The sequence below is a fragment of the Ictidomys tridecemlineatus genome, chromosome 15 (genome assembly GCF_052094955.1).
Source record: "Ictidomys tridecemlineatus isolate mIctTri1 chromosome 15, mIctTri1.hap1, whole genome shotgun sequence".
In the NCBI taxonomy this organism is placed as follows: domain Eukaryota; kingdom Metazoa; phylum Chordata; class Mammalia; order Rodentia; family Sciuridae; genus Ictidomys; species Ictidomys tridecemlineatus.
In genome coordinates this window covers 13913974-13938040 of record NC_135491.1, presented here as the reverse complement: position 1 = coordinate 13938040, position 24067 = coordinate 13913974, and the positions used below count along the sequence as shown (strand labels likewise).

The 24067-nt window shown below is 48.0% G+C and overlaps 1 protein-coding gene across 5 annotated transcripts; it reads right to left on the bottom strand.

Moving 5' to 3' along the window:
• Nucleotides 1–3539: 3539 nt before the first annotated feature.
• C15H19orf47 (chromosome 15 C19orf47 homolog) lies at nt 3540–24050 on the bottom strand. 5 transcript variants are annotated; one of them, XM_040278871.2, is made up of 11 exons: nt 23962–24050; nt 22137–22253; nt 19576–19627; nt 15035–15122; nt 14824–14938; nt 14036–14117; nt 10135–10308; nt 8716–8868; nt 6991–7061; nt 4514–4862; nt 3540–3821 (listed from the first exon to the last, which is right to left on the bottom strand). In XM_040278871.2, exons 2-11 carry the CDS (start codon nt 22179–22181, stop codon nt 3724–3726), a joined length of 1227 nt encoding a protein of 408 aa, XP_040134805.1. In that variant the 5' UTR covers nt 22182–22253; nt 23962–24050; the 3' UTR covers nt 3540–3723. The 5 variants fall into 5 exon arrangements, with proteins under 5 accessions (XP_040134805.1, XP_013218831.1, XP_040134804.1 ...); XM_013363377.4 differs by having other exon boundaries at nt 8716–8865; nt 10171–10308; XM_040278870.2 differs by having other exon boundaries at nt 3540–4862.
• Nucleotides 24051–24067: the final 17 nt, after the last annotated feature.

Below are 24067 nucleotides of genomic sequence, written 5' to 3'. Positions count from 1 at the left end.
ACTTCCTAGCGCAGAGGTGGTGGTCAGTGTTGGCTCTTGGCATCCCTTGGCCCAATTTCTCAAGCAAGTCTTCACTTAGAAGAGTCCAACTTCTATTCATTTCCTTTTATCTTTTTTTTTTTTTTTTTTTTTTTTTTTTTGCAGTACTAGGGATTGAACCCAGGGGTGCTCTACCACTGAGCTCCATCCCCAGCCCTTTTGATTTTGTATTTTGAGACAGGGTCCCACTAAGTTGCCAGACTGGCCTTGAACTTGTGATCTTCCTGCCTCAGGCTCCCAAGAAGCTGGCTTACAGGTGTGCACAACTATGACCTGCTTTTCCATTCCTCCTCCTCCTCCTTTTTTTTTTTTTTTTTTTTTTGTAGTTGTGGATGGACAGAATACCTTTGTTTATTTTTTTAATATGGTGCTAAGGCTCGAACCCAGTGCTTCACACATGCTAGGCAAGCACTCTGCGGTTGAGCTACAGTCCCACCTCCCTTTCATTCCTTTGTGAAATGGGGTGGTCATTATAAAAATATGCCAGCTGAAGAATACCAATAATCTTGGGGGAGAGCCTGGGTCAAATTTGCTATTGACCCACATCAGTATTTGCACTTTAAAGATATCGCTGGAGCAGGGCACAGAGGTGCAGGCTTGTAATCCCAGCTACTCCAGAGGCTAAGGTAGAAGGATTGTAAACTCAAAGTCATCCAGGGCAATTTAACATGACCCGATCCGGTCTCAGGTAAATTGGGTTGGCCTTGTACTTCAGGGATAAAGCACTTTCCTGGCACGCACAAGTCCTTTGGTTCAATCCTCCGAATCTTAAAAAAAAAAAAAAAAGCCAGACTTGGTGGTGCACATCTATAATCCCAGCAGTTTAAGAGGCGATGGCAGGAAGATTACAAATTCAAGGCCAGCCTGGGCAACCTAGCAAGACCCTGTCTCAAAGTAAAAAATAAAAAGGTTTGGGGATGGAGCTCAGTGGTACAGTGCCTCTGGGTATACGCACCAGTACCACAAAAAAAAAAAAAAAAAAAAAAAAAAAAAGATATCATTGAAGATCTTCAAATTCCCCTGAGAATTGATCCTACATGTGCTTCATTCATCATAGCACTACTAATGATAGTAAAAAATTGGAAACAATATGGATTTCCTCCTAAAAGGAACCAATTAAACAAATGAGATTGTCAGTATGTATGTGTGTTTGCTTGTGTGTACGTCTTTTCCTCTGGTTTATGTATGTATTGTATATGTAAATTTGTGTATGTGTGTGTCACATACGACTCTGTAATGTTCACACAAAAAAATTAGTAACCTTGGTGGCCTCTGGGGAAGGGATAGGGTGCTAGGAGACATGGGAAGACTCTTCATTCTTGTTCCTTTTCCATCTTGAACCATGTGAGTATATTATTTGTGTTTAAAATGCTTAATAGAATCAAGAAAAGAATAATCCAGCCCTGTGGGGCACAGCTGTTTGGGTTGATTTGGGGGAATCTCTGAGTCAAGTGAATGGGACATTGTAAGTCTGGAGAGGTTGAGAGGTAGAGAAGGCATCAGTTCTGGTCATTCTGAGGACAGTGGCAGGACAGGGCAGGACTCCCAAGCCCTGTGGCGTCTTAGAGCTACAAATGCTTCCTAGGACAAGTTGATGGGGTGTTGAGGACATGTTCACATAGATAACTCTAGTCTAAAACCACTGTCGGAGGACTGGGGTTATGGCTTAGTGGTAGAGCGCTTGCCTTGCATGTGTGAGGCGCTGGATTCAATCCTCAGCATCACATAAAAATAAATAAATAAAATAAACGTATCATGTCCACCCTCAACTAAAAAAAGTATAAATAAATAAATGGAATCACTGTCCTAGGACCCTGCCCCCATCCCCAAAGGGTCATGTTTCAAATACAGAATGGAGGCAAGACAGGGTCAAGGTAAGGATCCTGGAGTCAGCTCCCTGAGGTCAACCCATCCAGGCACATGCCAGCTGGCTGAGGCCTTCAACAATATACTCCCCTCTGTGAGCCTCTATGAAAAGCAACAATGACAGAACTTACCTGTGGTGCAGGTAAGCCTTCTGTGGTAAGTGAGCTAGGTGTGTTTTTCTATTATTATAGTTCCTATTACACATCAAGAAATGACAAGGACCAGGGGTGTAGCTCAGTGGTAGAGGGCTTGTCTTGCATGTTTGAGTCCACAGGTTCAATCCCCAATACCACAGAAGAAAACAAATTAAGTAAAATAAAGATATGAGGTCTAGTCTGATTATCACTGGCTCTCTTAGATATCCTCCAAACCCCTGCCCCCTCCTGGGTGGCTCCTTTATCAGATCCTGTCCTCTCAATAGGAAAAGGTCCACCAATTCTCCTCCAGGGACCTCCCAATCTCTCTGCTCTTACCAGCTGGTATCACCGGGCCTTCGGCTTTGGCTCCAGCCTGCAACCTACCCACTGGGAACCCTAGCAGTGCTTCACTCTCAGCATGGTCAGAACAAAGCTCCCTGATCCCCAGCCTGCTCTCTCTCCTGCCTCCCTGTCTCTGCCAATGGCTGTTCCCCAGCAGCTCAGGGGTAAAGTCTGGGTGGGATGATGATTCCCTTCTTCCAATCAGCGTCTGCTGCTGTACTTCCAAAGCACACCCTATGTCCACTGGTTTCTCTGCCCCCCCCAATGCCATGGTATCAGGCAGGTCACCTTCGTTCCCTGCCTGGAAACCTCAGTGGCCTCCACCTCTGCCCTCCCAACAATGCACTCTCCTCACAGCAGCCAGTGCCACCGATTGTCACACACGGCAACTCAGTTCATCACTCCCCTGCTTCAAACCCTCCAAAACTCAGAGCCCTCAGACCCATATCCACATTCCTCATCCTGCGTCCCAAAGCCCCAGAGCATCTGCTTCCTGTCTACCAGCCCCCATCTCATGGTAGATAGCTGCCCCTCACTGGCAGCCCCGTGGTCTTCTTCATGTTCCTTGACCCACCTCAAGGCCTTTGCCCCTGCTTCTCCCTGTGTTAGAATGTTCCTACTGAACTTCACAAAGCCACTTCTTGTATCCCAGTTCAGTCAACATGTCACCTCCTCTGAAAGGCTTTCTCATCCCATATACTTACAGTGGCCCTGGCCTCTTTCTCTTATCCCTCCAATTTTTTGGACAGCACCATCCTGTAGCCACCTTCTCCCTCATTACAGAGGCTGACCACTCTGGCCAGCCCTGCCCACCTGCTAGAACAGGCGGGGGCTGCGCAGAGTGAGGGGGTGAACAACTGAATCAACAAGAACTAATTTCCTCACAAATGGAGCCCACAGTTTGAAGAGCCACCAACAGGCAGAGTGGCAGAAACAGGTGGAATTGTGGAGGAAGGGCAGAGTGGCAGAATAGTGGCAGCATGTTGGGGGAGGAATGAATGGTGACTGTGACCATTACTCCCTCTACTCGAGGCCCACACGTGTGCAGGAGCTTGACCTTCAGTGACGGAGCCCAACCCTTAGCCAGTGCCCCTACCCCACACTAGGCTTGCAGTGAACACCCTTAGCTCACCCTGAAGGAGGGGAGAGAAACGGTTTGGAAGTCACAAAAATATATTAAATCAGCTGTTGTCTTCTCTCTCCAAACTGGCCTCCCTTCCCAATGCCCACCACCCACCACAGACTTTTAGAGAAAAAGATGCCCAGGGCAGGAAAATGGAGGTGCCCCAGCAGTAGCCCAGGGCCTGGGAAGTCCCTCCAGCCTGGGCGTGGAGGGCAGCTAACAGTCTCTACAGGCTCGACGCCACCGTCGACGAGGGGGCCGCTGGGAGGCCGGAGGTGCAGGAGGGTCAGGCAGGACGCAGCGGACAGTCGGGCCTTGCCACGGGGACAGAAAACAGAAGAGAAATGAACAGAGTGAAGAGGAAGAAAGAGAGGAGTTACAGCAATGGGGAGGGGCAGAGGAGGGAGAAAGGCTGGGTGCCAGGAGAAGGGAGACCCCCGGGGGAACAGGGAGTGGGCAGGGGAACAGGGAGCTGAGGAGCTAGAATTTGAGGCAGCAAGTGCTGCTAAGAGGGAGGAAGGGGTCACAGGAAAGATGATGGCACTTGGCACTTGGAAGAGGTAGAAAAGTGGATTCTGCCAAGGCCATGGCCAAAGAGCAGAGAACAGAGGGCAGGAGAGAAGGGAAGTCCCATAGCAGGCAAAGCCAGGCCAGTGACCAGCCAGACCAGGAACTATGGGCGGCGATTCCCCAGAGTGCTCAGGCCCAGTGTGAGTGCCTGAGGGAGACAAGCAGTGTCACCAGGAGCTGGCAGGTGGGCGGACAGGCCCTTGAGGAAGGCTCTGAAGGGACCAGGAGCCTGAAGAGGGGCCGGACACAGGCCGGCAATTCTGCCATCTGCACCCCGCCCCGCTCATGGGCTAGAAGGTCCTGCGGCCCAGTCTTTTGAACACGCTCACAGTGCCTGCATGGTCCATCTGGGCACCAAGGCCCTCAGTGGAGCTGCTCCCCCGGGGCCCCACCAGAGTCCTCTTAATGGTGACCTTGACCTCAGCCGAGGACTTACTCTTGGTGCTTGTGACCTGGCTGTCCTGGGCCTCAGGCACAAGGGTGGCCTTGCCCAGTCTCTGGATGATGCTGACTTTGGACAGAGACTCTGGCTTCCTCTCCAGCCCAGGGCGTGAGGAAAGCGTCAGGCGCCGCAGTGTTGGGGCAGCCATCGTTGTCATTGAGCTTGTGGCCTTGGCTTTGACAGTCAGTGCTGGCTGGGGACTGGCCTTGGCTGGGCCCCGTCCTAGCTTCTTCAGGACCCCAGCATACTGCAGGACAGAGCTGCTGCTGTCGTTGTCGCTGTCCCATGCCAAATCCTCATCCATCTCTGGAGTGGCCCCGAGGCGACTGAAAACTCCCGTGGGCTGTGGACATCAGAGATAGGACAGTGAGTCATGTAGTCACTCAACACACTGCCTTCCTGGAACTCAATGCTGGAAGAAACACCCATCAGTCAGATGGTGGTGACAGCATGGGTTGGAGATGACAGGGAGTAGGAAGCCCAGAGAAAGCACCAGACCTTGCCTGGAAGTTCAGGAAGGCTCCCTGGACAAGGACGTAGCTGGGCTGAGATCTGAATAGTAAAAGAAAGGGTCCAATAAAGCAGGGAAGGAACAGGGTGTGCCGCATAGAGGGATGACATGGGCGAGGTCTACAGATGAGCATGGGGAAAAGTCACTTGGTCATTTATTCAGCAAATATATCTTGAGCCCCAACTCTGGGGCCTGGCCCTAGACCAAGCAATGCTGGGGATACAGAGCAGTTCCAGACCTGCTCTCAAGGGGCTCACAGTCCAAAGTGTGACAGCAATAACTGCAAGTATGGGACTGGGATTGTGGCTCAGCGGTAGATTGCTCGCCTAACACGGGTGGGACCTGGGTTCGATCCTCAGCACCACATAAAAATAAAGGCATTGTGTTGTGTCCACCAACATCTAAAAAAATAAATATTAAAAATAAATAAATAAATAACTGCAAGTATGACAGTGAGGTGTTCTCTGAGGAAGAGTATGCCAGGGTTACAAACACCTCAGTAGAGCAGATTCCCACTCGGAGGTGTGAGCCACCTGGGAAAATAAAAGTCTAAAATAATCAGTAAGAAATAAAGACAGGGGCTGGGATTGTGCTCTCCTAGCCAGTGTGAGGCACTGGGTTCCATCCTCAGCACCACATAAAAGTAAATAAAATAAAGATATTGTGTTCAAATACAATTAAAAAAAAGAAGAAGAAAAAGAAAAAAAGCCAAAGCCAGTCAGAAATCAGATTTAAAAGGGGGTGCCTGATGGGTCTTCCAGCCCAGCTAGGAACTGGAACTGAACAACTGAAAAAGGCCCCAATCCTTTATTTAAGGGGAAGGATTCAAAGGCAGGGATCTTGAGGTAAACAGGTTATTGGGTGCTTGGCAGGTTATGCCCATCTCCCCACCTCTGGGTGGCTGTGTTTGATCCTGAGGCTTTCTCAAACTGGGAAATTTCACCCAGGAGTTCCCAGAAAAGCAGCTTCCCTGCCTTACTGGCTCAAATAAACGCATAATTTATACAACAGAAGAATGCGGGAGGGGAGGAGCTATGGGCAGCTCAACCATGCTTAGAGTTCAGAGGGACTCCAAACTCCAGCTCCACAGCCAGGCACCCTGCAGGATGGATGAGCACAGGGATGCCTCCACCTGCCTGATCCCTCAGCCACATGACCCTGAGAGTGATTATCATCCCAGTGGTAAGAGGAGGTGAGAGACAGCCAGAGCAGTGGCACCTGGTGAGCAAGGGAGTGAGGAAGGAGAAAGAGCCAAGGACCCACAGTTCAGCAAAGGTGACGTGGCCAGCCACAGCGCGATCCAGGGTATGCTCCAAACCATACTCCATGCCTGGGACCCAGGGAATTGCAGCCCACTACAAGACAGTGGGCTTCGTCACAGAGATAGGGAAAAGCCTCAGAGGGGTTTCTAGCAGAGGAGGAAGCCAGCCCATCCTGCGGGCAGCACACCCTGCTGTTGGGGAGACAGGGACTGGAAGGGGTTATCGGCAGCTGTGTGAGACCAGTTAGGAGGCTGTCACCCCATCCAGGCAGGAAGAAGTGGCAGCAGAGGTAGAGAAAGAAAGTCACCCAATTCAAGGACTAACTGGAATGGAGGAGGGGGACATCCCTAAGAAGGGGTCCTAGAAGAGGAGTGACTTTGGGGGAAGATGCTGAGGACAGTATGAGTTGGTGGGAACAGGAAACGACCGGCAGAAATCAGGACAGATTAGGACTGGACTGGAAGAGAGAGAGAGAGAGAGAGAGAGAGAGAGAGAGAGAGACAGACAGATAGACAGATACAGGTAGACAGACTACAGACAGACACGGGGCAGAAGACCCAAGCAAAGAAGGGAGCAGCCTGGGAAGGTAGGGAGCCCGTGCTGGGGCCCATAAGGGGTGAGATGCAGGAGCATCAGGAACAACATCCAGGAAGACAAGTGCTTTCAAGCCCCATGAGGCTCCACCTTTGCCAACTCACTTTATTCCCCGTCGTCGTGTCTGCCTTGGTCTCAGCACCGAGGCGGTCAAACACGGACGTTCTGTGGACACCTGTGAGGGAAGAGAGGCCATGAGACAGCACCTGCTCAGCAGCCCTGCAGGCCTAGGGCCAGGCTGAGCAATGCAGACCCTGAAGCAGGGATGACAAGGCCAGCAGACTCTAGTCAGCTCCACTACAGCCGAGTCAGCTGTACACCCGCACTACTGGCTACTGTTGACCCTCACCCTCACACCGGCTAGAGTTAGTGTGGGAAAGATCATTGCAAACTGACACCCTGACACCCCAGACTCCTTACTCCTTAGTACAAATTCATGAAATGTGTGTAAGGAAAGAGTCCTTAACTCCTATTTGTTCCTTTCTCTTTGGGGATCATGGGTCCTAGGAGACTCTGACGAATGGTAATGAGTTCTCTCAGCAAATAATAACCTAAATCTCCACCAATGGAATGTTTACCAAATCATGGTTCACAAATACTATGGAAATAAATGGCCATTAAAACCGAATGAAGAGTATAACTAATTAGAACAAATTTTAAAAAAACAATAATGATGAGGAACCAGGCACAGTGTACACACCTGTAATCCCAGAGACTCAGGAAGCTGAGACAGGAGAATCACAGGTTCAAGACCAGTCTTGACATCTTAGTGACACCATCTCAACATAAATTTATTTTAAAACACATTTTTAGTTGTAGATGGACAGAAAACCTTTATTTTTATTCATTTTATTTTTATGTGGTGCTGAGGATTAAACCCAGTGCCTCATATGTGCTAGGCAAGTGCTCTACCACTAAACTAAAACCCCAGGCCCCAACATAAAATTTCTAAAAGGGCTGGAGATGTGGCTCAGTAGTAGAGCACTTGGCAAGCATGCTTGAGGCTCTGGGTTCAATCCCTAGTACCAAAAATAAACAAATAAATAAAAAAGTAAGATGATGCTATTTGTGTTTAAAAAGAAAAAAATGTCCATATGTGAGCAGATACACACAAGTTCACAGATGTTACCCTAAACAGGTTAACAGCAACCATGGGATACAGAAATGATGGGAAAGTTTTTTTACTGTATGATTCTGCCCCATCTGAAAGTTTTTCTATAAGAACAAACGTAACATTCTTCTATTCTTTTGGTACTGGGAACTGAACCCAAGGGCACTTAACCACTGAGCCACAGAGCCACATCCCCAGTCCTTTTTGTAAATTTTGAGACAGGGTCTTGCTAGGTTTCTTAGGGCCTTACTAAGATGGCTTTGAACTTGTGATCTTCCTGCCTCAGCCTCCCAAGTCACTGGGATCACTGGAGTGTGCCATTGTACCTGGCCTCAAACACAACATCCTAAAACAATGCTACCATAACAAAGTACATCTCCATGCTACCAGCCCCCACTTGCACTGACTCTCAGTCTAACTGGCTCACAATGACAATGCTCACTTTGGGGCACCTGCCCTCACTCAGGCAGGGTCATTCACTTCACAGGCAGCCATCACTGACTCCTTGCCCCTGCCCCTCAGGAGCCTGGCTACACTAACTGCAGGACAACAGGACACAGGTGATGTGTTCCCCTCCTTTATGGCCACTGTTGCATCTCCTTGGCCCAAGGTCCCCTAAGTTCATTAGTCTACTTCTCAGCCCCCACCTGCAGGCCATGATGGGTGTTGTGCGACATAGCCAGGAGACCCACAGTCTCCAGGACACATAGGCCAGTACCTTTTGCTGCCTGCTGCTGCTCCAGGATCTTGCGGGTCCGGGGGGTGGTACCCTTGGGCATGTTGATGATGTACTTCCCCTCCATCTCAGCAGTGACACGGCGACGCTTGGTGGGAACAACCAGGCTTTCCTCCTCCCTGCGGGCCAGAGCTGCTAGGGGAGGGTTAGGGTTAGACTTTAGGCAAAGGGGACATATGTTCTTTATTTCCATATTTGCCTGACTGGACCCCTTATTGGCCCCATCACCACCAACTGAGCCCTGAAGAACTCAAAGGTCTGGGTGTCACAAGGTCACAGAAGGCACTCGGGATCTCCAGACATCGGAGGCACCCAGGCTCTCTGTGATTCACCCAAATCCAGCCCAAAAGCCCTCAGATGGGGATCCTTCTGGGTGAAGGGAAGGGTCTACACTTTCACAACTGTGCTCCCCCCCCCTTTTTTAATGCTCATTTTAGGACAACTAATAAAGCTGTATATGTATCACTTAGGCATTGTGCATAACTAAATTAAACTTCAATTAAAAAAAAAGAATTCCTCAATGTGTCAAGAGGTGAAAGAGCCAGTCACCATTATTTCAACACCTTATAAACTAATGGTAGCCTTCTTATTTGTGGCAAACAAATCAAGGCCAAAAGGGGGCAAGGCTTCCAAAAAAAAACAGGCAAAGGGGAGCCCATGTGGGAAGAGTACGATGGAACTGGCCTGGGAAACACACAGTCCCCCCTGGGCCTCAGCTTCCAAGTGCCTATGACACCACACTGTGGGGCTAGGGCCAACCAAGGCACAGGAGTAGGGCAGATCTTGGTGTCCAAAGGTTCGAGTCCCACTCTCAGCTCTCAAGGTGAGACTGGGAAGAGGAACACAAGGCAATCGTGGAGAAGCCTGAGGAGGCTGCCCATGGAACGTGAGGGGCAGAGGTCCACTGTTGGAAGGAGGCCGGAGAGGCACTGAGCCAGAGCATGCAGAGGAGATGCAAGAGATGAGTCCAACCCACGCAGGGCTCCAGGAGACCATGGGACAAGGGTGGGCTTCATTATCAGAAATGGGAAGCCCAGAGGGTTACAGACACAGGGTTACAGGCTCAGACTGACAGCTGGAAGGAGGCAGTAGGTTCTTTACCTTTGACGAAGGCACTAAGCACAGGGTCCAGCACTAATGGGGCTCAGTGAATGGCTGCTAAAAAAGACTGAGCCACTGAGTGACAAGAGAAATGTACCTGCGCCAACATGCCATTGAGCACTTCCCACCATCCTCCCAGTTGGAGACATGAAGAGAGCCCTATAGAGGTGTGGTGACTTGACCAAGTTCACAGAGGTGATTTAAGTTCAAAGGTTTTGTAGCCCCTGTAGCCTTCAAAGAACCTTGCAATATTGGGGATATGACCCCCCCCCCAAATACCTTCTGTCAACACATATTCACCTCCAGCTCTTCCCACCACCTGCCCAAGTCCCTCACCAGCAGCCTTAGCACTTTTTGCTGCCATCTTGTTGGACACAGTGACAGAGATTTTGGAAGTGCTGGTGTCTGACCGTCTGGCAGGAGTGCTGGGTGGGGAGTCTCGGTTCAAGCTGTTGGCGATCATTCGGGAGGCAGCTGAGGGGAGAAAAGAGGGGTGTCCAGTCAGGCGGGGCCCTGGGAGGAAGGCCTGAATCCAGCAGCCTCAGAGCCAGAGTGGAGAAGGCTGGCACTGGACAGCACAAGGAAGGGGCAGCCCATGTCACCCTGTGGCCGCACTCTCCTCATAATAGGGATGCTTGGAGGAGGGCTTCACCTTCCTTGTGAAGCTCACCCCTCCCAGGGCCCTGGACCTGACTCATTTCCACCACGCCTTGCCCATCAGGTGTCCAGCCCTGGGCTGAGCTCACTCCTCCCCTCCCCACGCTCCTCAGCTGGCAAGCAGGAGCCTCCTGGGCACTCTCTGTTCCTTCCGACTAGAATGCTGCTCCCCAAGTACTGATAGGCTGGCTTTCTCTTCACTCAGGACTCCTCTCAGGTGGCAATTCTCAGTCAGCACCCATCACCTCTATCGCCCTGACCCACACTATGCTTTCTTGTTCTTGTAGCCCTCAACTCTGCTTGACAGTCAGTTATATCTGTTTACTGGTGGACTCCCCCACAAAACCAGGAGTCTGTGAGGAGACATGGCCTGCTAACTGCAGGGTCCCCAGTACCTAAAGTGGTTTCTACCCTTCATACGTCCACAGTGAAGTCTACTGAAGAGATGAACCCATTGCTGAAAACACCAACATGCCCACTAGAAAGGAGCCCCTGCAAACCAATCTACAGATGAAGGATCAGGACTCAGGGAGCGGAGTCACTCAGCCAGGCTCCTGAGCAATGTGGGTCTGGCTCTAGTTGTGCTGGGGCAAGAAAGAGGTGGCCTCCCTCTGGTGATGAGTGGGCAGTCTCTGGTAGTCTGTCGTCTGTGAAGCAGGAGCGGGGATGCCTGGGGTGCGAGGGTGGGAGCTGCAGCATGCCAACAGGAGGGCCAGCCCCAGAATGAAGAAGATGGTCTTGCCTAGGGTTTGTTGCTGCTAGCTCAAGGGCATGGGTTTCAAGAGCTCTGGGGGAGCTGCTGCAGGGGAGGGAAGGGAGAAAGTCTTCATGCTGCCATTACTTTCTGACTAGTCCCAGAAGCCTCACCTCAACCCCTACTTTCTGCCAACTGGCTTTCAGATTGTGTGTTGATGTTTTCCAGGTGCTAGGGATGGAACCCAGGGCCTTGTGCTTGCAAGGCAAGCACTTTACCCCGAGCTATATCCTCATTCCCAGACTTCAGTATTTTGTCTCACTACCCTCCCAAAGCCATCTTCTTTTCCTGTAGGGACTTTTTCTCCCATAATGACTCTCAATGCACTGCTATAATTACCGATTGCTTTTTTTTTTAATAATAACTATAACATATAGAAAACTAAATTAAACCTACCCAGACCATTTAACAAAAGATGATCCTCACATACCCAGCACCCAAGTCTGGAGGCAGAGCAATATTAGTTCCTCAAAGTCCTAGGACTAGAGCTGGGCATGGTGGTGCACACCTATAATCCCAGCAACTAAGAGGACGAGGCAGGAGAATTGCAAGCTTGAGGTCAGCCTGGGCAACTTAGTGAGACCCTGTCTTAAAATAAAAAAATAAAAAGGGCTGGGAATGTAGCTCAGTGGTAGAGAAACCCTGGGTTCAATCCCTAGTACCACACATGCACACACAAATGTCCTAGTCCTATCAGACTGCCTCCCTCTCTGGAAAGAAATGCCTGGTTCCAGCCCTGGTCTCTTCTCTGCTCAGGCTCTGGTATATATCCAGGGTCAATTTCCCAGAGACATCTCTCCAGCTCTTCCTTCAGCTGGATGGGGTGGCGTTATGACCAGCAGCTACAAACTCTTGGGCTGTGTAGAATCTGCCCCAGGAGAGCCTCCACTCACAGCATTGTACCTGGCCAGGTGCACCATGATCAGGAACTTCTACAATAAAAGGAAGGCAGCTGAGACGGCCACACTTCTTGTATTGACACAGAGGGAACTATATTGCCGACAGAGGCCAGGGACCTGCTGCTTTATCATCATGACAGCTAAGTACTGTTTGGGTGGAGGTGAAACACTCTGTCTTGGCTCCACTGAATTTTTGCTTTATTTTCGTTTTGAGACCGTCTCTCATTATGTTTCCCAGGCTGGCCTTGAACTGCTGGGCTACAGCAATATTCCTGCTGCAGCCTCCCAAGTTGCTGGACTACAGGCATGCTCCAGTCTGCCTGGTTTTCCATTGAAATTGAGTTGAGTCAGGATGTCAGAGAACAATGAACTGTCCTCCCTCCTGCATCAGAGAGACACACGTGACGTGACGGATACTAGGAAGTGCATACAAGTGATCTTAGTGGGAATGCTGTTTGGAGAGCTCTTCCACACCCTTTTCTTTCTTTCTTTGCCTGTTACCCCTTCTCTTCTTAATTGCCCACTGTCTTCACTAGTTCTTAAGTATATGCGTTCTCATTTTTTAAACTTTGTTTTGGTAGTACTAGGGACTTGAACCTAGGGCCTTGCACTTGCCAGGCAAGTACTCTATCACTGAGCTCTACCATCAGCCCTTTTTATTTTTTGTTTTATTTTATTTTACTTTTTAAATATTTTTTAGTTGTCAATGGACTTTATTTATATATATATGTGGTGCTGAGAATCGAATCCAGTGCCTCACACGTACTAGGCAAGCGCTCTACCACTGAGCCATAACCCCAGCCCCACTTTTTATTTTTGAGACACAGTCTCACTAGGTTGCCCAGGCAGGCTTTGAACTTAGCATCCTACTGCCTCAACTTTCCAAGTAGCTGGGATTACAGGTGATGCACCACCACACCTGGCTAAACTTAAACTATTAACAATATTCAGAAAGGTATAAAAATGTCCTCATTAAAGATTTGAAAGACTGGCAAAACTACTCTATGCTATTAGAAATCAAGGCAGTGATGCCCCAGAGAGGGGAAGTGACTGAGAGGACCTCAAGGGGGATTCTAGGAGGCTGGTCATTTTTGTGTTTCTGCATTTGGATGCTGGCAACACGGGTGTCCTACACATAAGTCATTCAGCTGTACCATTATGATCAAACCTTTTTCTGCATATATGTTGTGGGACTATTGTAAAAATAATCACCGATTTGTTCAGTTCCCTGAATTCATGCCTTTGAGTTGGCGCTCCTACAGTGATTCTGGCCTTAGCACAAAGTGCTTATGCTGGCCAGTTGGGAAGAGCAAATATTATGCAAGCAGAGACTAAAGCTGTGCTTTACACATATCTGGGGACTGACCCTGCCTCAAAACAATAAAAAGGGCTGGAGGTGTAGCTCAATGGCAGAGGGCCCCCTGGACTAGATCCCCAGTCCTGCAAAAAAGAAAAGAGGGCCTGAGATGGCTTTGCTTCTACCTCTTAGATTGCTTTTGGGCACCCTGGAACATGTCCACAGTGAATAAGAACACACTGTAAGAACAGCCACTCACTTCCCAGTTTATTTCTCTCCCTTAAAGAGGGCTGCAGATGGCTGGGCACTATGGCCCATGCCTATAATCCCAGCAACTTGGGAAGCTGAGGGAGGAGGCCAGTCTGGGCAACTTAGCAAGATCCTGTCTCAAAATAATAAAAAGGGCTTCAGGTGTAGCTCAATGGCAGAGGGCTCCTGGACTAGATCCCCAGTCATGCAAAAAAGAAAAGAGGGTTTGAGATGGCTTTGCTTCCACCTCTGCAAAATTCAGAAGTGATGCCATGGATAACCAGGTGTATCTTCTTTGCTGACAGAGTGCGAAGAGGAAAAGAGGCCTGAATAAATGAGACTCACCACTAGAGGCACCACGGCGAAGTTCTCCTGGGAGCGGGCTGGGGCTGCAGGGCACTGACTCAGTGGCAGCTTTACACATGTCCTGTAAAAAACAGGCACCTCGATTAACACAACAGAACCAGGGACAGAGATCCGAGCAACGTGGAGGAGGATCAGAACCTGACTGCCAGAGAAGGGATGTTCAAACATTTCATTCATGACCAGGAAAATGCACTATGCACACCCAAACTGAGGGACATCCCACAAAGTATCTAACCAGTACTCTTTAAAACATCCAGAAGAGGGCTGAGGATGCAGCTCAGTGGCAGAGTGCTTGCCTTGCACAAGACACTGTGTTCAATACCCCCCCCAAAAAAAAGTGTCAGGGTTGGGATTCGGGTGTAGCTCAGTGGTACAGCACTTGCCTGGTATGCACAAGGCCTTTGGTTCCACCCCAGCACTGCAAAATCAAAGCAAAACAAAACAAAACCCTGCTGTCCTGGGGACAGATAAAGTTCTAGAAATAAATGATGATTATGGGGAAGGTACGAATTCACAATGATAAAAGTTAGAACCTTTACTGAGGCTCTACTTTAGGCAGAGTACCTGTGCTAGCCTAACACAGCCACACTTCAGGATAGGTTTACCTCTCTGCTCTTTATAGGCAGAGAACATAAGACACAGAGAGGTTAGGCCATAAGTTAATGTCACAGAGCAAATGGCTGAATCAGCTTCAGAACCCAAGTCCCCCTGCTGTGCTGCCAGGTCTCCTGCTAGATCTGCAACTGCCCTCCATGCAGAGCACCCACCTGGCGGTGTACCACCTTGGCATGCTTTAGGATGGCAATGATGTCACCCACCACAGTCACGCCCAGCTCATTCATGATTTCCTTGTTGAGATCTAATAGCATGCTCTTTTGGATCCTGCAGGGGAGGGTCAGCAGTGAGGCCCAAAGTGGGCAAGCCAGCTCCCTGCCTCCCCCCACCCAAGATCAGCCCTGTCCCCTCAAGTCACCTCACCTATTATCCACAAACATCACAGCATAATTAACAGCAGGTCCTGGAGGAATGCCGGCTTCCTTAAAGAACTGGATCCACTCAGAGGTGGCTGGGGAGTTGAACAGAGCTTGTTATTCTCGTGATTCTCTTGAGGGAAGAGCAGCACAGAACCCCAATGGCAATGGCTCCCGGAGATTCAGAGCCCATCACCTGCCAGGCCACCCGCTGAGTGCACACACCAAGGAAGGAAGCTGTCCCCTCACCACCGACTTAAACACTATTGAGATTCCCCCTCCTTTGATTCCAAGGAGGAATCAAAACCTAGGCTGAAGAGGTTGGGCAACCCACCCCAGGGCACAAAGCTAACCAGGAACAGAGCTCCCAAGCTCTCCACCTTCTCCTCACAGCTCTGCCCTGCCCTCAAGCTGCCACAGCATTGCAGGCACTTGGTCAACGACTAATTTGCAAGACCTGGGATGAGGGGTTCTCTTCCCTTCCCCTCCCCAGGCCCAGGGGGAAGGGTCACAGAGCTAGCCCACAAGTTTCAGCAAGATCCTACCCACCGTAGAAGCAGCCCTGCCTCAGAAAGAGACATGAAAAGAACCAGCATAAGCTTTGGCTTCTGGGTTCAAGTCTCAGCTCTGCCATTTCCTGCTTGACTAAGGGACTCTGGGCAAGTCAACAATGCTCAGTGCCTTGTTTTCTTCATCTATTAATTTGGGAAAATACTGTTTACTTGGGACAGTTCAGGTTTTGTTCTAAGCACTGGGAGTACCACAGGGGACAAATTGAAGTCTCTGCTCTTGTGGAACTGACATTTTATTGGTGGCATCACCAACATCCTTGGATCACTGTGCAAACTCAATGAGAAAAATCACATAAAGGCCTTCAACTGGTGGTTGGCCAAAGGATCTCCTCAACCCATGTCATCTTTTATATTTATTATTTATTTATTATTACCATTACTACTGGTTCTCCTCTCTCCTCTCACCATCACTAAACATGAAGCCGGGCTGGGGGTGTAACTCAGCGGCAGAGAGCACTTAGTATGCTCCCGGCCTGAGTTCTATCGCCAGAGCCAAAACAAAACAAAAACACATGGAGCCACTGGCAGACTCTGCCATGAAGCATTGTTATACCTAAACTTCTTTTTCTGACCCTGACTTGTCAGACCAGGTGGAAGATAAGATCAATGATCCCAAGGGCTGGGGGTGTGGGTCAGTGGTAAGGCAATTAAAGCTCTGGGTTCATTCCCAGCACTGCTAAAACAAAAACACACAACAAGACCAATGGTTCCTTGCAGGGCGGGCTTAGTGGCTATAATCCCAGCAGCTCAGAGAGCTGAAGCAGGAGGATCACAAGACCAGATTCTGCAGTCTAGGGAGGCCCTAAACAACTTAGGAAGTTCCTGTCTTGATAAATAAGGGCTGGGGATGTAGGTTAAACACCCCTGGGTTCAATCCTCTGGTACAAAAAAAAAGTGGGGGGGTCCAAGTAGACATTTTCTTTTTCACATTTTAATATCTCTAAAATAAAGATCGACCTCATAATTGATGGTGTGCCAGTTTCACCAGCAACTTCTTTCTCGTGGTGATAATAGTACACCTAACAATCCATTTTGAATTAGAAAAGATGTGGGCCAAGTACAGCAGGGCACGCCTGTAATCCCAGCAGTTCAGGAGGCTGAGGCAGGAGGACTGCATTTGAGGCCAGCATCAGCAACTCAGTGAGGCCCTAAGCAACCTAGCAAGACCCTGTCACAAAACAAAACATAAAAAGTGCGGGGGATATGGCTCAGTAGTTACCCAGTACCCAAACAAAAAAGATTTAGTATAATTTCACTCATTTTCCTTTTAAAACAACTGAAGCTTAGAGTGGAGAAAAAGACACAATTAGGATTAGGTGTTTTATGGGTGGCATGCAGGACTCAGGCACAGACCCCTAGGTCACATCTTGCCAAGGAGGACCCTGCGCAGCCAGTGTCTTTCAGTGGCCTGAGCCCTGTGGGGCTAGAGAGCAGACAAGGCTTCCTGACCTTAAGGCTCCCTCCACCAGCCCACAGGAAAAGGGCACTACCCACTGGCCAAGACGCAGGGCTCTGGATGCCATTAGCCCACAGTAGGCAATGTGTCTATGTAGCAAAAAGTACCACATAATGATTCCATTTCTACAAATGTCTAGAGCAGGCAAATTCAGAGACAGAAAGTAGATTAGTGGTTGCCAGGAGCTGGGAGAAAAGAAGTGGTGACTGCTGATGGGCATGAGGTTTCCCTGGAGAGTGATAAAAAGGCTTTGAAATTGACTGTGGTGATGGCTGTACAGCCCTGTGAATAGAGAATGTAAAAACCATTAAATTTGTATACTTTAAATAGGTAAAATGTCTCATTTATGAATTGTATCTTAATTAATCTATTCTTCAGCAGCGAAAAAGCATCACATAGGTTGGAAATAACTCTCTGCCTGAGGAAAATCCTGAAATTTTAACCATAAGATTATTGAAACCCAGTGTCCAAGGAACTGCAAATGTCCCCACCCAGCACACATCATCATCTCACGTATTACTAAGAAGGAAAACAAGCAGCCAATTAAACTGTCAAAAGCCGCTGGTTGTTAAGTTGTAGCTCCACTTCAGAAATGTTAACTGAGCAACAATGTATCTAGGAATGGGTGAGCGGGTGTTTGCTGTACACACCAGGAGGAGACAGATTCAAGAATATACATGGCAGGGCTGGAGTGTACTTCAGTGGTAGAGTGCTCGCCTATATGTGTGTCGCTGGGCCTGATTCTCAGCACCGAAAATAAATAAATAATAAATAAAAGGTCCATCAACAACTAAAAAAAAAAGTTAAAAAAAAAAAAGAAAGAGCTTCAACCCTTGATGGTGGCATTATGAACATACTGTGTCACTTTGTGAAGTACTACACAACAGCGAAAAAGAAAGGACAACAGCTATGTTTGACCACAGAGATGACCCTCAAACAAGGAAGTCAGACACCAAACAACACAGAACGGAAGACTTCATCGCGTAATTTCAAAATCCAAGACTGGGGCTGGGGGTGCAGCTCAGTCAGTGGTAGAGTGCTTGCTAGCATGCACTAGGTTCAATTCCCAGCACTGAAAAAAAAAAAATCTGTAGAATAGGAGAGTGATAAAAAGTCTGTAGAATACGAGAGTGATAAAAAGGTTTCTACTGGTGAAACAACTACACAGAGATAGAAAGATAAGGAAATATGTCCAGAAAAGATGAGAGAGTGGTTTACTCCACCTGGAGGAGCAGGTAGGACCAAGGCAGGACCCTGAGGCATCTGAAAATATTCCACTTCTTGACAAGGATGGTTAGAGGGAGTTTGGTTTTTCAATCATTCTATTGCACTATGTGTAAGCCAAAAGGTACACAAGTCAATAGATTTTCTTAAACCAAACACACCATGTAACCAGCACTCTGACCAAGAAAGAAAATATGCCCAACATCCCAGATCCCCCTACTGCCACTATTACCCCTTCCCAAGGGCAATAACTACCTTCTAAAATCATGGATTGGTTGTGTCAGCTTCTATGCTGTATTTAAATGGGATTATAATTATTTCAGATATTTGCTTTTTAATTGTTTTAAAACCATGGGAGGGCTAGGGTTGTGGCTCAATGGTGGAGTGCTCACCTAGCATGCATGAGGCACTAGGCTCCATCCTCAGCACCACATAAAAATAAAATAGATATTGTGTCAACCCAAAACTAACAATATTAAAAAAACAAAAACAAAAACATGGGAGCCAGGTGTGGTGACACATCCCTGTAATCCTAGTGACTCAGGAGTCTGAGAGGAGGATCTCATGTCTAAGGCCAGCCTCAGCAATTTAGAGAGACCCTCAGCAACTTAGCAAGACTCTCTCAAAATTAAAAATTAAAAAAAGACCAGGGAGGGCTGGGGATATAGCTCAGTTGGTAGAGTGCTTACCTTGCATGCACAAGGCCCTGGGTTCAATCCCCAGCACAAAAAAAATAAAATATAAAATAAAGGACCAGAGAAGCATTCCTGGGTTTAATTCCCAGTACCAAAACAAATATCATGTTAATGGGTTTCCTGTACTTCACTATACGTATAGTAAATCTCAAGATTCTCCAAAGCTACCAAGTAATTTCTGTGTCTGGGCAATCCTGAAATCAGAGTGTAAAGAAAATCAGGTGATACAGCTCATGAAAATCACAACAGTTAACATTTGTTGAGCTCATATGACCAAGAAATGACCTGCAGTAATCTCCAGAATGCCAGGATGCAAGGAGTATTATGATCTCCATTTCACAGGTTAGAAAACCAAGGCTCTGAGAAGCCCTGTAGGAGATCTGAAAGACATCATACTGCAAGTTCTTTATGGCTAAACTACGTAGTCAGTAGATCCAGATACATAGAAGGGGCAGGCAGCCTTGAACTGGCCCCAGCCCTGCCCCCCACCTTCGTCAGAGTACAGCTGTTCCTGCCAGTTTCCTTCCCTCCCTCCCCCTCCTGGCCATACCTCAGAAAGGGCAGTGGGGAGAGGGGGCCATCCAGAGAAGGACAGACTCACCCATAGTCACTGAGACCATCGTCTCGCTGGGCCAGACACTGCTCCCTGGAGCCTGGAACACAGAATAAAAGAAGGCCCATGAATCGCCACCATGTGAGCATACGTTCCTCTCCCAGTGCCGGCCGGCCGGCCTGCCTGCCTGCCTGCCTGCCTGCCTGCCTGCCAGAGGAGCATTCCTGGGCTAGGGGCTCACAGTCCAGGAATAGCCTAGAGCAACTGGCAGAACGTCAGCTCAGACAGAGCTGCCACCACAACTATCACTTGTGCCTGGGACAAGTCCCAGGGACAACAAATGTCCACAGCTCTGATCCCACACACCTCAAAGGTCTGATTAGAACAGGGACAGAAAAAGACACTTCCTGCCCCAAAATCTTCTTCATAAATACCATTCACTCACCCATTTACACATTGTTTACTGAGAACGTACTCCATGTGAAGCACTTAGAATACTGAGATGAACAAAATATGGAGCCTAGCATGTGCAGAGACAGGGGAGTGAGACGAGAGTCAACAAGCAAAACAGCTTACAGTGCAGAGTGTTGGAAGCTACCAGTGTTATGGAGAAAACATGTAGGGCCTGGGAGGGGACAGTCGCAATCCTCAATTGGATGATCAAAGAAGACTAAAGTGACACAGAGACCTGAAGGAGGGGAGGGAGAAAGCTGTGTTTTTTGTTTTTGTTGTTGTTTTTCATATTTATTTTTTAGTTATAAATGGATACAATTTCTTTATTTATTTTTATGTGGTGCTGAGGATGGAACCCAATGCCTCATGCATGCTAGGCGAGTGCCCTACCTCTGAGCCAGAACCCCAGCCCAAGCTGTGTAGTTTTACAGAGAAGGTCCAATGAGTCCGGTGCCCTAAGACAGGGGCTCTGCTGGCAGATCTGAAGGATGAGGAGCCAGTGTGGCTGCAGTGGAGTGAGCCAGGACAGCAGGAGCCTGGTCAGAGAGGTGGGGGGCCAGAGAGGAAATGGAAAGCCAATTTTCACTTGGATAAGACCAGCAGATGCTGAAAGGTGTTATAGACACATCAGCACCAATGGAAACTTTGCAGGCATGAATGGCAGTGTTGAAAGATAACTAAAGGAAATGACTTTCTCATGTGCTACCTGCCTCCAGGACCACCTGGCCACACTGTCTTGGGCCAAACTTACTTCCTCTCTTCCATCTCCTCTGCCCTCTCAATTGACCCTGCCCTCTTCAACCAGGCCCAGTTCCAACACTGATGCTTCTCCCTCATCTCTCCATTCTGAGGGTATAACAGAGTGGTCAAGAGTAAGGACTTTGGAGCCAGGCATGGTGGCGTGCACACCCGCAACCTCAGCAATTTGGGAGGGGAGGCAGAAGGATCACAAGCCTCAGCAACTTATGGAGACTCTCTCAAAATAAAAAATAAAAACGGCTGGGGATGTACCTCACTGGTACAAAAAAAAAAAAAAAAAGAAGAAGAAGAAGAAGAAAAGGGAAAAAAAAAAGAATAAAGACTTGAACTAGACTGCAAGGGGGTTCAAATCCAGCTGTACCACTTACTAGCTGTGTGGCCTTGACAAGTTACTTCTGCAGTCCAGTCTCAGGATCCCCTTCTGTGCACTGGTGTGGCTGGATGTTACTTACTCTAGAGGACTGCTGTGAGGGCAAAGTGGGCTATGTACCAAGACCTGGGAGGGGGCTGAGACTAGGCTTGGTGTATACTAAGTGGACTGGGAAGGGCTCTTCCTGGCCTCATCCCCTGGTCTCGCAGTCAGCCTTCCTCTCCATCAGGTGCTTTACCTGTGTCTCAGTTTTGTTTTGTTTAATTTTGAGTTGGGGGTCTCACTATGTTGCCCAGGCTGGTCTTGAACACCTGGGCTCAAGTGATCCTCCTGCCTTACCCTCCCTGAGTAGCTGGGACTACAGGCATGTGCCTCTGAACCCAGCTTGCCTCCTAGTTTCTACACAGGATGTCACATGAGCCTGTAATACCTATCTCCCATCATCCTCCTGGCAAGCTCTTCTTCCCTCTGTTGGCTGTCCCCCACTTTGTGATGCTTTCCCTCAGTTCCCACATGTGAGACTCTTTCCTTTTCCCTAGCCTTTTCTGGCTTCTGCTGATTCCATGATTGACGAACATGACCAGACATCATTTTGCACTGCACCTGACACTCATATTTACTTTCCCTTCTAGATTTTACCACGGGACAAAGATAATACAATATGCATCCCTCAAAGAGCAGGGCATGGGGCTGAGGTTGTGGCTCAGTAGAGCATTTGCCTAGCATGTTTGAGGCACTGGGTTTGATTTTCAGCACCACATATAAATAAATAAAAATAAATAAAAGTCCACTGACAACTAAAAAATAAAAATAAGTTAAAAAAAAAGAGCAGGGCATGGAGAGATGTCAGTAAGATGTCAGCAACTCACAAACCAGCACTAACAGCATCAGGACCAAAGTTAAGCATCATACTGATTGCCTTGCAACAGCCTCATGAGCAAAGACTATTATTAGCTCTATTTTAATCAATCAAAAAACTGACTCATAAGGAGCAGTCATTTGTCAAATGTCACATTTAGCAACTGACCTTACTGAGATTCAAAAACAAGTTCTCCTTGATTCCGATGCCCATGGAGTAAGTCCTTGTGAGTGCTTCCTACATGCCAGGAATTGAGTATGTAGTCAGTGACTTCTCACAGCCAGCCTGGGAAAAAAGTAAAAATGAGCAAAAAAGTCAAAAATTTTAATATGAGAGAGGTAGGTTTAAGGTTCACACAACAACACCCAGCAGGGCCAGGAACTGAATTCAAACTGTGGTTAATGCCAAACAAGGTATTACTAGCCAAACAAGGTATTACTTACTATGAGTCTGTCCTTGCAAGATCTTAGCTAATGCTTATCTGAATCCTTTAAGTATTGGTATTCTTCCCCATTGCTGTGGAATTCCCTCTTGGACCCAATTACCTTTCTCTACCACCTTAAAAGCCACTTCCAGCGCATTCTTCAGAGTTGAAATTTAACAAAATAGAAATTTTTTACATGGCAGTTCCCAAAACTCAATTAAATAACATGTACCAGATTCCATGTGCTAAGCTCTTAGATTTGGATACATATCCCAATTTTACCTCTTCCTAATCCTAGGCAAGTGGCTAAATCTTTCTGGAACTCATTTTTCTCAACTGTACAATAAGAAAGAGTATCTATTGCTAAAGGTTTTAGAGGGGTTAAATGAGCCAATAAACTCAAAGCTCTTGGAACAATACTCAGCAAGTGGTAAGTGTGCCTTAAATAAAATAAATCTTCAGTAAGCTAGGTTCAGGGTGGGACACGTCAGCTGCATGCCAAGACTTTTGACCAGAGTCTGAGGCAGAAGAATTGCAAGTTCAAGGCCAGCCTGGGCAACTTTGCGAGACCCTGTCTCAACATAAAAAATTGTAAAAGAGCTGGCACATGGTTCAGTGGTAGAACATTTGCCTACCATAGTGGGGCCTTGGGTCCAATCCCTATTACTATCAAAAAACAAAAACAAAAACAATTTGATGGAGTCGATGGGATTTGACAACATGGACTCATAGAACATAAATTATCCTCTTTTCAATTATATTTCATTCACTGTCTAAAATTTAATGGGCTGTTTTGTTTCCATTGTATTTCAGATTTTTTTTCCTTTCTCATGGCAAGCAATGCTAGGTTTCCATTAGGACAGAAATGTGAATTCCTTCTCAAATGAATGACAAAGGAACACGCAACAATCATTTTCAAGAAAAATAAAAATCTATACTACAAGACTGGACAAAATTGGCCAAATAATAAGTGGCAGAATGTCGATTTTCCCAAATGCGGTTCTGTTTTTTCTACTGCTGTCTCTGAGATTCCTTCCTCCTTTTTATTGGAATTCCCAGCTACACCAATGACTCTCTGAATCATTATCATTATAGTCCCAATCTACTGAGCTCTTGCTATGCTAAATGCTTAACGTACACGTCTCATCACAATCTGCAAAATGACCATATGATATTGAGACTGTCAGCGCAGGAAACTGCGCTTCAGGGAGGTGAAGGCACGGGCCCACTGCCACACAGTGGATCTGGGACTGGAACCCAAGTCAGTAGGATTCCAAGTCCAACAATCTCTTACGCCCAACGCAAACATCACCAATGCTAACAGTGGTATAGAAAGGCAGGGAGCACTAGGTACAAGCTCTGAGCTAGCGGCTGTGACCTGCAAGAGCTCACTTTGCATTCGACCTCTGAAGCGGGTGCTACAGTTCTATTCGGACCCCCATTCTACAGAGAAGGAAACCGAGGTAAAGAGAAAGAAATCACTCGGGGTCTCCCAGTGGAGACCGGTACTCCCTCCTATCCCACCGCATCCGGCCCAGGCCCACCTCCCCACCCCCGCCCTCGCCTCACCTGGCCCACCGGCCCGGCGCCCATTCGCGCAGCCGGCCCACCCTCCCGGCGGCGCCAACTGTCAGACACTCCTCCTTGGTCCCGGATCCCCGCCCCGGAAGCCCGC

Excerpts from the sequence above, each read along its gene's own strand:
- C15H19orf47 (XM_040278870.2), bottom strand. The coding sequence starts at position 22,181 with ATGGGCATCGGAATCAAGGAGAACTTGTTTTTGAATCTCAGTAAG. Across the intron at positions 14,118-14,823 it reads CCAAGGTGGTACACCGCCAG|GACATGTGTAAAGCTGCCAC; the intron begins GTGGGTGCTCTG and ends TGTTTTTTACAG. Across the intron at positions 8,869-10,134 it reads GGTGGTGGGAAGAGCTGGAG|CAGCTCTGGCCCGCAGGGAG; the intron begins GTGAATATGTGT and ends ACCCTCCCCTAG.